Source organism: Onychomys torridus, chromosome 6, assembly GCF_903995425.1.
Source record: "Onychomys torridus chromosome 6, mOncTor1.1, whole genome shotgun sequence".
Classification (NCBI taxonomy): Eukaryota; Metazoa; Chordata; class Mammalia; order Rodentia; family Cricetidae; genus Onychomys; species Onychomys torridus.
In genome coordinates, this window is record NC_050448.1 from 36,893,934 (window position 1) to 36,911,509 (window position 17,576).

Below are 17,576 nucleotides of genomic sequence, written 5' to 3' on the forward strand. Positions count from 1 at the left end.
TATTTTTAACCTGATCACTGTTTTTTATTTAGTTTTTTATGTATAATTTCAGTATTATTATACTTTCTATTTCTACCTGAGACTATAGTTACTTTTAACATTAAACATAATTCCTTTATATCATTAAGCATAACTATAAAAACTTAATTAGGGGTTGGAGATTTAGCTCAGTGGTTGAGCACTTGCCTAGCAAGCGCAAGGCCCTGGGTTCAATCCTGAGCTCCGGAAAGAAAAAAAAAAAAGGAAAAAAAACCTTAATTATTGCTCATAGTTTCAACGTGTGAGCGAGCCACTGTGAGGTTGGTCTTCACTCTTGAGAATTATTTACATATCAATGGTTCTTTGTGTATCAAGTAATATTTTAACATAGTAATATATTTAACATAGCAAAACTATGTTATATTTTCATTTTTAATTCTCCAATAAACCTTATTTTCAGAAATATTTTCTTTATATAGACTCTGTCTTATGAAATGTTTCTGTTTTATGAACAAAATCACTATCAGGAAGGAATTACACATCCCTGCAATCATTATTTAGATCTTTTTGTTTGTTTGTTTGTTGTTTGTTTTTGAGACATCGTTTCTCTGTGTAGCTTTGCGACTTTCCTGGAACTCACTCTGTAGCCCAAGCTGGCCTCTAACTCACAGAGATCTGCCTGGTTCTGCCTCCCAAGTGCTGGGGTTAAAGGCATGCGCCACTACTGCCTGGCTCATTATTTAGATCTTAAAATGTTTCAAATGCTTTGAAAATACAATATCTTACAATCATGTGAATTAAAACACTATTAGCCTATCATATTTTTTTCTGTAAAATATACTTCACTGTTTTAAAATTATAGATAAAAGTCTTTACACTTCAACAAAATATCAGAAGCTTTTCTTATTGTTAAAGGTATTACCCTTCCTCCCTCCCTCCCTCCCTCCCTCCCTCTCTCTCTCTCTCTCTCTCTCTATATATATATATATATATAGATAGATAGATAGATAGATAGATAGATATAGATAATACGTATCTATATATAGATATATATAGATAGATATACACACACATTGTGCATGTGTGTGTGTGTGTGTGTGTGTGTGTGTGTGTGTGTGTGGTGTTCTAGTGTGTGCGTGGTGTTGTAGTGTGTGCATGTGTGTTAAAGTACCTATGCTGAGTTAAGAAGAAATCTTGCAGGAGTTGATTGTCTAGTTCCTTCCATCATGGATACTTTGTGAGCCTTGTTCTATCTTTCTGGCCAGAGATGATTAACTCCACATTCTGAGCAAAACCACATTGGCTCCTTCCTAGTTACATTAGTACCACAAGATCAGAGCCCTGTTTTCAGATTTTGAGATGCTTTTCCATAATTCTTAGCCTATGGTAAGTAAGATGTGAAATCAGTGAGTGTAAGATGCCCTTGTTCATAAAATTCTATTAACCTGGCATGTTATGGTAGGGTGTAGCATCAATCTTCAGCATTATGTGTACACTTATTGTCAAGTTAGTCAGTTATGCCTAGCAGTTAAACGATAATAAAATTGTTTACTGTCCTCGAAAGAGGTGGCTTATGGAGTGGTTTCCTTTTACATTGCTTCAATGATGTTGTTAAGGACAGGGAGAGGTCACTCATGCTGTTTTTTTCCTTTAAAAGACAATTTCCTAGAGTCTTACAGCCCTTATTGCAGGCACATCTGATATTATAGAAACCATGTGCATAAAACTATACCTGCTTACTCATTGTCATTCTATGAAGACGTATTAGATTTCTGATATTTCAGTGGCACCAACTTAGATTCCTGTCAACTGGTTTCATGCTATTTCCTACATACTGTCTTCCTAGATCTCTGGAGCAGATTCTAAATATGAGAGGTAGTAAAGAGGTAATAGTATAAGTAGCTTTTATTTGTGCTGAAATGTGATTTTATTTGTATGTTAATAAAGTTTGTCTAGGGGGTTGGGGATTTAGCTCAGTGGTAGAGCACTTGCCTAGCAAGCACAAGGCCCTGGGTTTGATCCTCGGCTCCAAAAAAAAAAAAAAAAATGTTTGCCGGGAGATCAGTGGTCATATCGAGCCAGGAACAGCAGTCAGGCAGGTAGTGGCCCATGCCCTTAATCCAATCACAAGGCAGGCAGAGTCTCTGTGTAGTCAATGACACAGCTAAGTATGGTGACACATGCCTTTAATCCCAGTACCAACCATAGAGACCTGGAGGTCTGTATAGACAGGCAGTGACAAGGATGTCATGTGGTTTAGAGCCAGTGAGAAGGAAGAACAGAAAGGCAATAAAAACACAAGTCAGGCAGGAAGAAACTCTCCTCTGTGGAAGTAATGGCAAGGTGGTAAGATAAGGTAGTTGTGACTCTCTGGTCTTTTGGGCTGTTTACCTCTGTATTTGGCTCTGTGTTTCTTATTTACTAAGACTGTTTAGAATTTTGTCTACAAGCTTGTTTGTTTTTTAAGAGTATTAAGAGATGGGGTTTCATTTCTAAAATCTTCATTTTTGGATTCCTAGATCTATCAACTCAAGAGATTTCTACATTGATTATCATCTATTTGCAAAGACTGATATGGAGAAAGTGCTCATCCATATTGGTATTTCCACAAAAACAAAAAAGAAAAAAAAATGCAGCCAGTTCTTATCCTGATTTTCCTAGACCTGGGGTGGAAGGAAAGGCTTCAGCCCTCTTTTTAACTCCCCATAAGGAAAGAAAATTCAGAATGCTGAGCTCCAGCACCCCTGGCTCCATGGAGTCTTCCTCTACCACACACAACCAGTGACCTGCTGTGTTTGGGTACCCAGTACCAAAGTACTTAAATTGAAGATAAATATGCTAGACTGACAGTCTTCTAGGGTTATGGTATAAAGAGGGAAGAAAACAAGATATTTATCCTACATTAAAGTTGTCATTACAACCCATAGATTATAAGTGAAGACTAGACAATAACTAATTTTGTAATTATGTGCTTTCAAGTTATTTTATAGCATTTTTCTGCACATTCTATAGCCTTTATGTGTAACAACAACAGACCTGGAGATGGTGAATGATGTTATCTATGAGTTAGAACCTATGATAGGAATGCCTGTCAGTTCCTTTCAAGCCACTTTGACTTAAGTTTGAGTTTTGTTTTTGAGATCCACATATATGCAAATGTGCATATAATATATACAGGAGACACTTGATCATGATCAATTTACAAGTCATATTTACAAGTCAATCTCCTTTTGGAACTGAAGCATCTAAGATATAATGATATATTTTAGAGGGATATTTTTCTTGAATATTTGTCTAAGGTTCATGTGAAATGAAACTCCTAGCACAATGGTATTGAGGTATACTTTTAGTCACCCTAGAAAATTTACATTTTCTACTGTAAAAACATAATTGAGAATATTTGGTCATATGTACACACCAGATTTAAAGATTGCCAGTCTTAGAGGGAATGAGGTTCTTTTTTCTTTTTTTGATTATATTGTACTTCATATTTCATATATAATTCATTCTCCTCCCCCATTCCTTCTTTCTTCACTTCCATATGTGTGGAGGTGTAGATGTATGTGTTTGGGTGTGTTCTTTTTTTCTCTTTCTCTATTCGAATCTTTATGTGTATGTGTCTATTTCTGTCTCTGTTCTTCTTATTCTTTGCATTTAATCTATGCATAACCCAGTCAAATGATACCATGTCTTTGTGCAACAGTCGTCCAATGGGAAAAAAAAAACAAACTAGTATTTTCCTGTGCATTTCCCCCTGAGAAAAAGAATTTTCATAAAAAGACAGACAATACAAGACTTTGGATTTCTTGTTTCTGAAGAAAAGAATTTAAAATTTCCTTCCCAACCTTGAATTGACTGACATTTCCAAACTTTATGACATACAGCTGCAAAAAACCCTCAGCATAACAGAGAAAACTGATCAGAAGTATTGACGGAAGCCAACCACAAACTTATCCTATTACCCATTAATTCCTAGATACAGGGCAAGAGAAACAAAGCTGATCTCACCAAAGGACTTACACAAAAATAACCATGTATTGTCATTCAAAACAGCCTCCAAGTGAAAGACAACCCAGATTTCTACCAATAAATGTGAGTAAATACATCAGGATATGGGATATTACATAGAGTTGGGATATGTAGAAGTAAGGAAAACCCATACACACAAAATACAAATTAGTTTCGTGGGTGATATGTAGAGCAAAACAGCCAGGTGGAGAAAGGAAAGAACAAGATAAATCTTGAGTGAGAATAATGGCTGTCTCTGGAAGGAGTTACTGTTATTTTTTTCCAAAATATTTTTACACAAGTGAAAGCAGAATTTGCCTTGATGTTCACTATATTGATCAACATAATGTCTTTCCACTGAATTGTGTCTCTATATTAGAATATAGTTTAGAAAATGCAAGGAAGATATAGAAAGTGAATACTCTTCACTAGACTCAATTTAAAAGAGGCTAAGATCATAGGCATGAGCAACCACACTGAGATCTACTGAATTTTTTTGTTTTAATTCTTAAATTTTTTAAAATTGACTTTTGAAGTTGGATCTTAAATTTTGAATTTTACAGCCTAAATTACTCTCACCACTAGGTGGCAGCAAATTAGGATGAAAAAATAAAACAAAACCTACAGTAAGGAAAGCTAAATGATGTAGCCTTGTTTTACATTTCTTTAGAAAACCAATCATACATCTATACTTCTAGGTACCCAGCTATGCCTCACATGTAAAGCAGAACATAAATGACTTAAAGGGAAAGTTTTGTTTTCAGTGATGGATGTGAATGTTCTGAAAGCCCACGTGATACACTTCTGCGTGCTCTAACCATGATAGTCCATCACCTTAAATATCAGTGCCAATTCTAACCATCCAACCTAGGACAGGTAGCCTCCTTAAGCCTATATGATTCAATTTGTTTTTTGTTTTGTTTTTTGTTTGTTTGTGTTTTTTAAAGATTTATTTACTTATTATGTATACAGTGACTGTTCAGCCTGCAGGCCAGAAGAGGGCACCAGATCTCTCATTGTAGATGGTTGTGAGCCACCATGTGGTTGCTGGGAATTGAACTCAGGACCTCTGGAAGAACAGCAAGTGCTCTTAACCTCTGAGCCATGGCTCCAGCCCCTCAATTTGTTTTTTTAATTTGTTCTTTTGTTCCCCTTCTACTTTCATGGCTGTTCAGTCTTTGGAGGCAGTTTTGATGACACTCTCTCATATTTCAAGTTTCTTTGTCCTGTGTCCCTTCCTGAGTGCTTGAGGAGTGAGTGACACATAGACTGGGCAATAGCACCAGCTGAGTTTTTCCTTGGCTCTAAGGCTGAGATGAGAACCTTTTATTGTTACAGTTTTGATGGCCTTACTATGGATGCCAGGCTTGAAATACCTCTGCCTCCAAAATGCTGGGATTAGAGGCAAGTGCCACTAGGCTCAGTGAGACAAAGTCCTTGATGCTAATTAAGCAATTAAATGTTAAAACGACTTGTGTTACTCAGTATGCCATAGTAGGCCTTCATGAACATTTCTCTGTCCTAGACCTGCCTTATTCAACATGCCCTTGCATGTTTAAAGAGAAAACATTGCCTTGCCACAGCTAAGCAGTAGATGGCATTCTCTCTGGAGTTCTCCCACTGTGCTCTGAGAAAGATGTGAAGAAGGTCTTTAGCCAACAGTCAGCATTGGGGGGCAGGGGAAGTGCAGGTGGAACAGTGGGTGTGAATACTCTACTCTTGAAACTGGAGGGAGCGGGACCTGGGGGAGACAGGCATTTTTTATGTGCTTTTCTTTCCTCTCCGCCGGGGCAGTTTTATTTTTCTGGTTTTTTTCTTTGATGGCTTTGGAATTCTGAGCACTTGTTTGTGGTTACTGAGGATGGAGATGTGTTTGTTTGCTGATGTCCCTTTGCGAAAGTACTAAAGAATCGATAGGTTTCCTGCCTGCCTGTTGCTTGCAAGGTGTCAGTTTGCTCCGAGTGCTTTGCCAGCTCTTGTCTCCAGCCTTGTGGCAGCTCTTGGATGTCCGTTTTTGCTTTAGTGAAACCATCCACCACCACAGTGTCTCCAACCTTTGCCCCAGATACCCTTCCTCTGTCAAGTTGGCTTTGATGGCAGCCACAACTCTGAGCTCTGAGGATCCACTGCTTTATTTTAATATAAATCCTCACTAGGACTGAAAGCTTTAGAAAAGAAACTGTGGACAGCCTTTTACCCAGTAAATACAACACACAGTCTTTATGCTGGCATCTTGCAGCAATGGCTAGGGGAGTCTGCCCTGCTGCGTTTTTACATTCCAAGCACAGGACACTGCAGATGACAAAGGCCTTCAGAATTAACAGTTGGCCAGCTTCTGCAGCTGCGTGAATGGGGCAATTAGAGACATCTGTGTGAAGGGCTTTGTGGCACCAGGCTGGATAAGGGTGAACACCAACTGCCTCATGGGGCTGCATGCCCTGCTTCAGAGCCCACTCGGTGAGTTCAGTGTGTCCATGAAGAGCAGCGATGTACAGGGCGGCTACCCTCTTCTGGTACCTGAATGAGTGGAACAAGTTTGGCAGAAAAGGTTAGTAAGTCAGCAAACAGACAAAAACATTCCTTATGATGTTCATTTAACTGTGAACATGTTTTAGAGGGGTTGGGATATTGGGGCATCAGATAAAAGTACTGCCAGGTGAACCTGTAAGCCAGTGCTGTGAGGACAGAGACAGAATTGCTAGGACTGGCTGCCCACTGGCCTGCTTCAGAGAGAGACCCTGTCTCAAAAGAACATGGTGGAGAGTGATAGAGCAGTGCACCTGACATCCTCCTCTAGCTTTCATGCATGAGCTCACACATATGTGCACATGCACCACAGAGTGTACAACACACACACACACACACACACACACACACACACACACACACACAGAGAGAGTTTTGGTTTTTTGAGACAGGGTCTCTTATAGACCACAGTAGTCTTGGACTCACTATGTAGCTAAGTCTGGCCTTGAACTCCTGGTTGTGCCTTCTTGAGTGCTGGCATTGTAGGCATGTGCTACCACACCCAGCATGAGCTATAGTTTTTAAAGTAGATCACATCTTGGACCTTACTATCCCACCACTCCCAATATCTCCCCAAACTTGAAAGATAAGTCAAAATTCTCACACATTTCTCTAGGAAGAGGCCTCTGTCTACTAATTGCCTCATTCCTCATGGGTCATCCAGTTCCTTGAAGCTATTGTCTTGCCCCAGGGTCTTCGCATATCGTTCTGGAATATCTACTTCAACACATTGATTTTTTTTTTCTTTCTCCTTACCACCTACCTGAACACAAATCCTTAGTTCTCAGCTCATATTTATCTCTCTTCGGGTACTCTTCTCGATGTTCCTATGGTGTGTGCCTCTGTTCTGTCTGCCCTGTGCCCTGCCTGTCACAACCCCTTTCATACCGAAGAGTAGTAGCAGCAAAGTTTGCTTTACATCCTGCTTTCTATGGGCCAAACATCCCTGTGATTATTCACTCATTTGATCCCTAAAACGTGCTCTGAGACAGATGCCCAAGTGTTCCTAGCTAAATAGAGACGGAGCCGGGCTTCAAACCAAGGCAAAGGGGACTTGGAGTTCACAGTCCCAAATATTTTGCCTTTCGGCTTCTCCAGGAATTGGTCACTTGCTTTTTTCCCTGTAAGCTTACAGAGTACGGTAAGCCCTCTTTTTTCCTACTGAATTCTTAGGATCTTGTACAGTACATAGTAAGTACTCATTAACTATATGAGCCGATTAGTATTGGGATTCCTGGCCATTCCCCAGCTACATGACTGCACATGCCCTGTTCAGTAGCCAAGAAAGGGGTCTTACATTTTACGTAATCTGTGTAAGGCGTGTTCGCTCAATTGCATGTTTGGCATAGCTCCATAAGTCCATATGCGCATGTGCAGGGGAATCCATAAAAAGTAGGTCACAGACTCCTCCCCCAATTCTTCTCCCCCCACTCCCTGCACATATCTTCCATATGCCTAAGCACACTCTTTTCTGTCCCTCCTTCCCTAATAAACTCTGAAAGTGGGTTTTGTCGTGCCTCGTGGCTTTTCACGCACGGTAACAGTCACGGCTTAATGAATAACATTGCGTCGCCACATAAAACCAGCAATTAGGTGGAGAAGAACTAAGAGAGCACTTAAGTCCGATTATGTACATCTGTGAAATATTCTCCTCTCCTGTCAAAGTGAAGAGTGCCCACCATGAAACTATTGTACGAGTGAATGAGATATACATCATACAGTGCTTGATCTCAGGCAGTACACTTGCTACACAGTATTAAAAGTAACACAGGCGTTTGTTCTGACCCAGAATATGAAACAGGATTACAACTATCCTTAAACGGAAACTGACGGAAAATTTTGACTATTTCATGCTTGTAAGAACTCCGTCTCCTGTCTTTCATTTTATGGAGCCTTTGGAGCTCCAGGTAGTGTCTACATTTGGTAAAAATGTGTTCAAATCAACCAGAAGAGGGCACTGTTCTAAAAGACCCTACCACTAACAGTTATTTCAACTTTGGAAGCTGCTGACTGTAGTAACACAGTAAAATAACCACCGCTTCTCCAAGGCAACCATGTTCAACAGTGCCAGACACACGTTACCCTTCACGCAAGGCAAAAGAGTGAACGGTTACCGCAGCGAGAGGACAGCTTTTTATTCTGATCTCAGCAAACACATTAACTCATGCAGCGTGAGATTCATGTCAGAGGCAGAAGACAGTACAGCGAGGTACCCTGTTTGGGCTGTCCTGAGAGTCACTCACTGTGTGTGAAGGGCTGGGTGGAGGTGATGACGGGGTCAAGCCAGTTCTTCAAAAGGACTCTAAGGAGAAGTCAGACTCATCATTTCTAAGCTCTAATAAAACCTAACATTTGATATTGAACAACAGTTGATGGTTTGGGGACAATGTCTGTTGTTAAACCCTGGCATTTCAGCTAAAGAGCCAATTACAGTCATAACTGAATGCAAGGTTCAAGGTTGAATGGAAGCTTAAAACAAAGTGACTTAAATCCATTTAACATCTGCTTTAGTTTTCATACTTGAGTACTGGTCCTTCTTTTGATAAGAATCGTTGGACTTTAGGTGTTTGCCCAAGAAGACATCCTGTGAGAAATTCCTTCCATCCATCCCACACATCCAAACGAAGTGTTGTGCCTGTGGATAGAGAGACAGTTTACGGTCCAATCTGTCACTGTGGCTCAGCAATACATTAAGCTTTAATGACAGCTTTCTCCGAACATAGCAAGAGCACAGTGACATGAAACCTTGGAGGAGGAGGAGGAGGAGGAGGAGGAGGAGGAGGAGGAGGAGGAGGAGGAGGAGGAGGAGGAAGAGGAGGCAAGGATGTATGCTATTTTTCCTTTAGGCCTTCATTGTCTGGGAAAAGCCCTTTAACATTATGCAGTTTTGGGTGGACAGGTATATCAAATAAATATACACATCGGACATTTACTTATAATCAATCACAAAGAATTTATTTTAGGAACCAACGAGATGGCTTAGTCAGTGAAGGCACTTGATGCCAAGCCTGCCTACCTGAGTTTGATCTCAGGACCCACGTGGTGGAAGGAAAGAACTGACTCCTGCAAGTGTCCTCTGACCTCCACGTATGTCGTGGCACAAAATAAATAAATGTTTAAAAAATTCCCAGGGCTGGGAAGATGACTCTCTGATCTGGGTGTGTACTGCTCTTGCAGAGGATCTGGGTTTGCATCCTAGCACCAATGTGAAGTGGCTCACAGCCACTTGTAATTTCAGATCCAGGGGTTCTGATACTCCTGGCTTCCTTGTGCACCTGCACTTATGCACTCATAACCACACACACACACACACACACACACACACACACACACACACACACACACTCAAAAAGGCACACACAAACACACAAACACACACAGAGTTTAAAATAAAATGAAAGCTTGAAATATTTTAGTGGAAAGCAATTCTTTGGTATATGTATAATTTTATCACTTATAAAAGACTAAAGAAAATTTGCACACTAGTGAGATGGATGGATATACTTGTTTATTTTGGCCGAAAGTATTAAATCTTAGGGCTAGAGAGATGGCTCAGTGGTTAAGAACACTTTTGGCTCTTGCACAGGACCTGAGTTTGGTTCTCAGCGCCCATATGGTAGCTTATAATTGCCTGTAACTCCAGCTTCAAGGAACCTGGTACCCTCTTCTGACCTCTGTGGACACACACACACACACACACACACACACACACACACACACACGGAGAGAGATTTTAAAAAGTTGTGGTTTTTGTTTGTTTGGTTTTCGAGACAGGGTTTCTCTGTGTAGCACTGGCTGTCCTGGAACTCACTCTGTAGACCAGGCTGGCCTCAAACTCAGAGACCCACCTGGCTCTGCCTCCTGAGTTCTGGGATTAAAGGCGTGCACCATGACTACCTCAGCGATAAATATTTTCAAAAATTAAATACTGGATGAATATTTGATACAGATGTATATCACCTTCAATATTTTTCAGAGTTAACTGATATCTAACTTTATAGCTGTTACTGCTGAGAGTGTTGCTTCCCATAACTATGTAGCAGAAATGCTGAAGGATGTTGAGTGCCATTTCAGAATCATTGGAAAGTCTGCCCTAGGCCGGGCAGTGGTGGCACACGCCTGTAATCCCAGCACTAGGGAGGCAGAGGCAGGTGGATCTCTGTGAGTTTGAGGCCAGCTTGGACTACAAAGTGAGTTCCAGGACAGCCTCCAAAGCTACAGAGAAACCCTATCTCAAAATAACCAAAAAGAAAAAAAAAGAAAGTCTGCCCTAATCTCAAGCCAAAATTCATTTAACAGTGTGAATGTGCAGGTGCATGTGTATAGAGGCTAGAAGTCATTGTTGAGGGCCTTTCATTTTTATTTTCTTTATCTTTTTATTATATACGTTATTTATATTTATATTTTTTAAATTTTATGTGCATTGGTGTTTTGCCTGCATGTTTTGGACTACTCCTTTACACAGTGTGGAGATAATTCACTGTGATTGGTTTAATAAAAAGCTAAATGGCCAATAGCTAGGCAGGTTTTTCAAGACAGAGAGAATGCTGGGAAGAAGGGCAGAGTCTCAAGGAATTGCCCGCCAGACATGGAGGACACAGGAAAGCAACATGGGCAGAGTAAAGGTAATAAAGCCATATGGCAGAAAGTAAATTATTAAAAATGGGTTATAAGAGCTAGTTAGAAACAAGCCTAAGCTATTGGCTGACCTTTCATAATTAATAAGAAGTCTCCACGTAGTTATTTGGGAGCTGGCAGGCAGGACAGAAAAGTCTGCCTACACCTGCATGTATGTCTGTGTGAGGGTGTCAGATCTTGGAGTTATAGACAGTTGCGAGCAGCCATGCAGATGCTGGGATTTGAACCCAGGTGCTCTTAACTATTGAGCCATTTTCCAGCTCTCCTCTCCTCTCTTTCTTAATCTACTTTCTGCCTTATTTTTAGAGACAGGGTCTGTTCCTTGATCTAAACCTCAGCAATTTAACCAGTTGAGCTGGCCTGCAAGCTCCACAGAGCCCTCTCTAAAGCTGGGACTATAGGCATGTGCCATTCTGTGTGGGTAGTGGGGATCAAACCTGGGTCCTCCTGTGTGCATGGCGAGCACTTGGTCAACTGAGTCGTCTCCTTAAATTTATTTATTTATTTTTTTCATTTAGATGGGGGCAGTCACTCTTTCCCTATGTAGCTCCAGCTAACTTGGAACTTGCCACACAGACCAGGGGGACCTCAAATTTGTAGTGATCCTCTTGTCTGTGCCTCTTGAGTGCTAGGATAATAGGTACTTACAACCATGGTTGGTTCATTTAACTGTACTTCCCTGTGTTGTTCGGGAAACACTTCCAGTTTACAGTCTCTTCTTTTCAGCCTCTCCTTGGGATTAGTGTGTTCATAAGCCTGTGGCTCGAATTTTTTTCCTGGCCTGGAAGGCCAGAATGCCTTCGGTTCCTCCTCTCAGACTGCCCATAGAATCCCATGTGCTCTAGCCCACATTCTTCTGAATGACATCTTGTGATCTTATCGGCCTACACCAACCTGTTCTGTTGGATTATGTTGGATTACTGAGGATATGTCCATGGCTCATGTCCTCCGTTTTACTGTTAAATGCCTAGTGTCCATAGGCAGCTTTGTACATTTCTGTATGAGCAGGTATACATGCTGACTCATTGAGAAACTTAAGTCTTTGGTTTTTCAACCTGGACTTGATTGCATTCCCAAAACTTTATTTTCCACTCCTTTTGGAGAATGATTCAGAGTTCATCTTTAAACAGCAGCAAGGCTGAGAATGCTTGCCAGGATTCCTCTAGTTAAAGCAAAGGGGTTGGCTAACTAGGGAATGCTGATTATGCCTTAGGGATGGTGAGAAGCAGGCCAAAGTCTCACCCCATCTCCCATCCTTCATTTGAGCCTTTGTTCCAATGTCCTGTGTTCTCCAGGTAGCCACCAGATCTACCGAAATGCTTCCTGGGCACTGCACTTTGTGCTTGTTTTAAGGGATTCTTTGCTTCAACATACCATGAGTGAACCATTCAGAAACTTTGACTTTTTTTTTTTTAATCTGAGAAAGGTGGATTTGGACCAAGTAATTTTTAAATTCTTTCCAGCTTTAAAATATTACAATCCAAGAAGTATGTGAGTGAAAGAAAGCCCTCCAGAAATCATTCTAGTTTTGTTTTCGCTTTTGATCTTTAATTAGAAAATGAGATTATCAGTTGCTTGAGTACAAATGCCAGTGTGAGCCCTACATTCCAGGCCATGTGAGCCTCAAGTAAGTCCTCAGAACTAGAGTAGCACTCTGGGGACAGATCCCACAACTTTGCTTTCTCTGATCAAAAACAGAGACAATAACTAAATTTCTAGATCCTCAGCTCCAGACAACATGAAAGCAGGTTGCTACACAAAATAAGAGCCTGGAGAAATATCAGTAAGTGTAGATTTAGCAGTGACAGAAAGAAAAACTATTTAGCTCAAGCCTGCCTACAGAGCTTGGTGGGTGTGTTAGGAGAACTCATAGTCCCTTACAGCAAATGTTATAGCACACTCCCACTCTGAGATGGACTGATCTTCAGCAAGGACCCATTCACCTTCAGTAATCCAAGGTTTGAGTCATTTTCTAGTAAGACAAATCCAGTACTTTTTCTTGTTGGTGTTTGGCCAAGAAGATGTGACCTGAATATATAGTATTGAAGTTATGGTATTATAGTATTGGTTGTAACCTTCCTGTTGGGTAATTCCAGTCAGCTGAGGTAGCTCCTCATCCTGCACAGCACTGCAGTTAGGAAGGGTGTTTTAATCAAACTGGCAACAGTTAAAAATGAGATTATACAAAGCAGGTTTCAGAATGTTGTATTGATGAACCTGAACTCCTATATGTGCTTGAAATACTCTTTAAAAGACAAAGGTGATGTTACTCTGCCCTGATATTAGCAAATGCTAAGTTAGGATATTAGCAAAGTGCTGCTTTAAGAATTAGCAGAGCTATGGTGTGCACTCAAGATGAGACAGATGAAAGGGGTGGTGGGAATAAAAAAAGGAAGAAGGATCAGCAGAGCAGAGCTGGAGAGATGGCTCATCAGTTAGAAAAACGAGGGCTGCTCTTGCAGAGCACCTGGAGTTCAGTTCCCAGCTTTTATATTAAGTGGCTCATAACCACATGTAACTCCAACACTGGGGGATCTGACTCTCTCTTCTGGCCTCCAAAGGTACCTGTACATATATGTACACATACATATATTTACATATACATATGCACACATACAAATAAACATTTTTAAATGAAATATAGGAATAAGCAGAGCTATGAGATCTTAATTTCTTACTCTACAGACTTGGATGAAAGAGCAAAGAGTTGATAATTTATACCCTCAGTGTGTCTACTGAGGTTTCAATTTGCAACAGCTCCGTTTGTGGTGACTTAATTTGTGATTTGAAATCTTGATAACAATCATGGTTTCCTGTAGGAAGGAAACTGAGAGTTTAGAAGGCCAGGAGACCAAGGAGAGTTATCCCTATACATCTTTCTATAGTTCTGATAGTTAAACCATGTAAGGTATTAGCTATTTTAGGGTAAATAAAACACAGTCAGCATAGAAGAAGCTAGGTTCCACTTTCTCTTGAAAAGCTACAAAATCTGATATCAGAGAGTGCTGGTGCTGAGTGGCAGCTGACATGAAATGTGGTGGGCAGTACCAATGTCAATCTGGTAGTCCTTGAGGGTGTTGCCGTCAGACATCTCCAGTCCCATTGGTGTCCGGGGACAGTAGACCCTCATGGGAAAGCCACACCTTAGACTCACCAGTATTCTCAGGTCAGACACCTTTTTACCCAGAGTAGACACATTCTCCATTATTAGCATCATCTCCTGGGTCACAGCATTAAACACATAGAGGGCTGGCTTGTCTTCTTTCTACAAGGAGGAAAGAGGGGACACTCACTGTCTGAAGGCTGTGTCAGGGACACTGGAATCTGAGCACCTCCACCTCCTATGACATGAGTGCAAACAGGGGAGATAAAGCCAGTTTTCTTCTGGGACTTTGTCCCACTCCTCTTCCTGAGGACATGACATGTCCCCACTTTGAGTGATGGGGTGAAGATCGAAGGGCTCTAACCCTTACTCTACAGATCCAGATATGGAAGCCGAGCACCACCAGTGCGCATCCTGTGCTTACCGAGGAAATGGTGCCAAGAGCATGCCTCACTGTTGTTTAATATGGAGAGGCTGTGGGCTCGGAATCTCTGTCCCTTCTCTGAGACTCACTCTGGAGGTTGGTTCCAAGCAAGAGCAGGAGGGACAATGTTGTATGTTCTTCCTTGTCTGTGTTGTTTGCCTTTTTATAAAATACACTTCTATTTACTATTGCTGTTTAAATAGGGAAATAATAAATTAGTGGTTTTTTAAGTTTCCTTTGTTCCTTTTATTTTAGAGTCCACATAGGAAAGAAAGCAAGTAGAACTTAGACATCCCAAGTACAGATGGAAAGTTTGGGGGAATGTTAATCCTGGCAGCCACAGTTGAACCAAGCAAGCCCAGGAGGGGAAAGGGAAGATGAATACCTTTCCTCCAGTCTAGGGAAGTGAAACTGGCCGTACTTCCTCTTTGGTGGTTGGGAGACTGTAACAGTTTCCTTCAGTGGCCTGCTGCTGTCTGGGTACGTGCAAGTGCATGGCACTGCCCCAGAAAGTCCCCATCATGGAGGCTTTCTTAGAAGTGAAGGCCCAGCTTCCAGGTCGTTCATGCACCCTTCAGCCAATCCAGCAACTTACCACATCTTGCCTATAGCCACAGGACTTGAGAGATTGGGAGGTAGAGGCAGGAAGATCAGGAGTTCAAGACCAGCCTCATTCACATAGAAAGTTTCTATATAACCGTCTCAAAGGACAAAACCCAGACCAAAATTAACTTCTTCTCTGGCTCCTCCTGGAGCCAGTTCCTGCTACAAACTTAGTGTATGTTGAATCCATTCCCTTCTTCCCAAATAGCATTGCCATAATATAAACAATATACATGTCTCGAAAATTCTTGGAGGAATGATGCTACTCATGCAATATGACTTTCCAATGATTTGACTGAGGGCCCATTACAGAGACTCAAATTAGTAGACAAGTTCAGTCTTTCTTCTGTTGCCCATGAAGCCAGCCCAACAAGCTGAGATGCTATCTGTGGCCAGCAGGTTAAGTGTTCTGAGTGTAGCTTGTAATAATCTCACTCAAGAAGGATACGCCTGTTTCCCTTGGGCTTCCTCAGGTAAGCATCTGCCAAACTTATTCTCAAAATATTTGTGGGCAGGCAGAAATTACTGTAAAAATATAATTAAAAGGCAGTGGAGACAGACTGGAAAGATAGCTCAGTGGTTAAAAGCACTTGCTGCTTTTCCAGAGGACCCAAGTTCAGTTCCCATGCACATCAGCACACCTGGCCACTCACAACTACTTGTAAATCCAGTTCAGGGACTCTGATGCCCTCTTCTGGTTGGTCTCTGTGGGCACCTGCACATATGTGGTGTGTGTGTACATATACACATATACATAAATTTTTCAAAGGTAGTGGAGAAGAAAGGAAAATTATAATTTACACAACAGTGGTCTCTTATTTATTTAGACTCCCCTGATTTCTCTTTATCTCTCTCTAATTTATCAATAAATGCAAACAGATGACAAATGAATTGCAAATAACACCAGGCAAACAAAACCATTGAGGCTTCAGTTAATCTTAACAATTAATTAAGTTGATCTCAACACTAAACTACTATCTACAATGTTAGATAAGTGTGGTTAAAAGCATGCCAGAATATGAATTACAATATGTTTACAAAGAAAAGTTTCTCTAGTCTTACACACATATAGGTAACTCCAGAGCAAGTCACAACAAGGGGCAGTTGAAAAATAGCTGTCAGCTTTAGATGAAAATCAGAAGTGACAGGGAAAATGCCATCTCTGAAACTAGGTTCTTAGGTCTCCAAAAACTCCTTCGGGTCTGTTCCTTGTTTTTAAGCACTAGAATTTTGTATCAGTAAACACAGATGATATCCTGAGTTCATGTCATTTGTAATGTAGGGGGAAATAGTTTCATTGTGCTATTGTAACCACATGTACACCATTTTATAAACTTCATTTTCAAATGCAATGACATTTGAATTGTAGTTTGAATTGTAATGAGGTGCATAGTGGGAGACAGTTCTGTCCCTGACTGTATGGGAAAAGGAGCATATAGATACCTATGGAAGATGCAGAGGTCCTTGTGCTCACAGATCAGCACTAGGAGAACCAGGAATATAAACACTCTTTAGAGGGAGGGACGAACCTGTTTTCCACCTGAAGGCTGTGAGCACATGTTGTTGATAGCCTGGTGACCTTTGTGCTATCTATGTGGCAGAGACCACACTGAATCCTCCCCAGACCATTATCTCAGGCATGTCAATCTACAGAACCTATCTTTATGGAAGGTGTCAAACTAGAGAACCTGTCTTTATGGAAGATATCCCATGTATTTTATCATGTAGTTATGTCTTCAGTTTTTTGTTTTTGTTTTTTTGTTTTTTTGCTTTTTGTGCTCATAGAATTGGGCTATTTTTCACCAAAAAAAAAAATTCACTAAATTGTGCTGTGCTTAAATATGCCTAAAATAAACTACTGGGGGTCAGAGTCTCCAAGTTTGAACCAACACCTGCTACTTAGTGGTGCTCAACAGAACTGCCCTCTTGTTTCCTGCAGCTGCAGAGATACTTCCCCACCTCCACAGGTGCCAATTAATAGCAACTTGCTAACGAAATGATACAATAGAAAGCATCATAAAACAAGACATCCCTCTGTAAGATAAGATGTCTGTGGGCCAACAGGACGGTTATACATGAGTTAACACACTTACCACCAACTCTGATGACCAGAGTTCAATGCCTGGGGCCCACATGATGGGAGGAAAAAACCAAATCCCTCAAGTTGTCTTCTGACCTCTTCATGAATACTATAGAATTTGTATATATGTGTACCTACATGGGTACACACAAAAATACACATAAGCAATTTTTTTTTAAAGAGAGAGGGTGTCTGAAGAGAAGGCATCTCCTTGC

At 40.9% G+C, this 17,576-nt stretch overlaps 1 protein-coding gene across 1 annotated transcript in view; it reads right to left on the reverse strand.

Annotated features, from left to right (window-relative positions):
* The window catches only part of Ankub1 (ankyrin repeat and ubiquitin domain containing 1), a gene marked incomplete at its 5' end in the record, with an annotated part of 90,346 nt that overhangs the window by 64,499 nt on the left and 8,271 nt on the right, over nt 1–17,576 (reverse strand). The window contains 6 exon segments of the mRNA XM_036191318.1: nt 5,556–5,594; nt 5,597–5,666; nt 5,669–6,007; nt 6,009–6,504; nt 9,034–9,148; nt 14,200–14,416. Coding sequence (XP_036047211.1) covers nt 5,556–5,594; nt 5,597–5,666; nt 5,669–6,007; nt 6,009–6,504; nt 9,034–9,148; nt 14,200–14,416 — 1,276 coding nt within the window.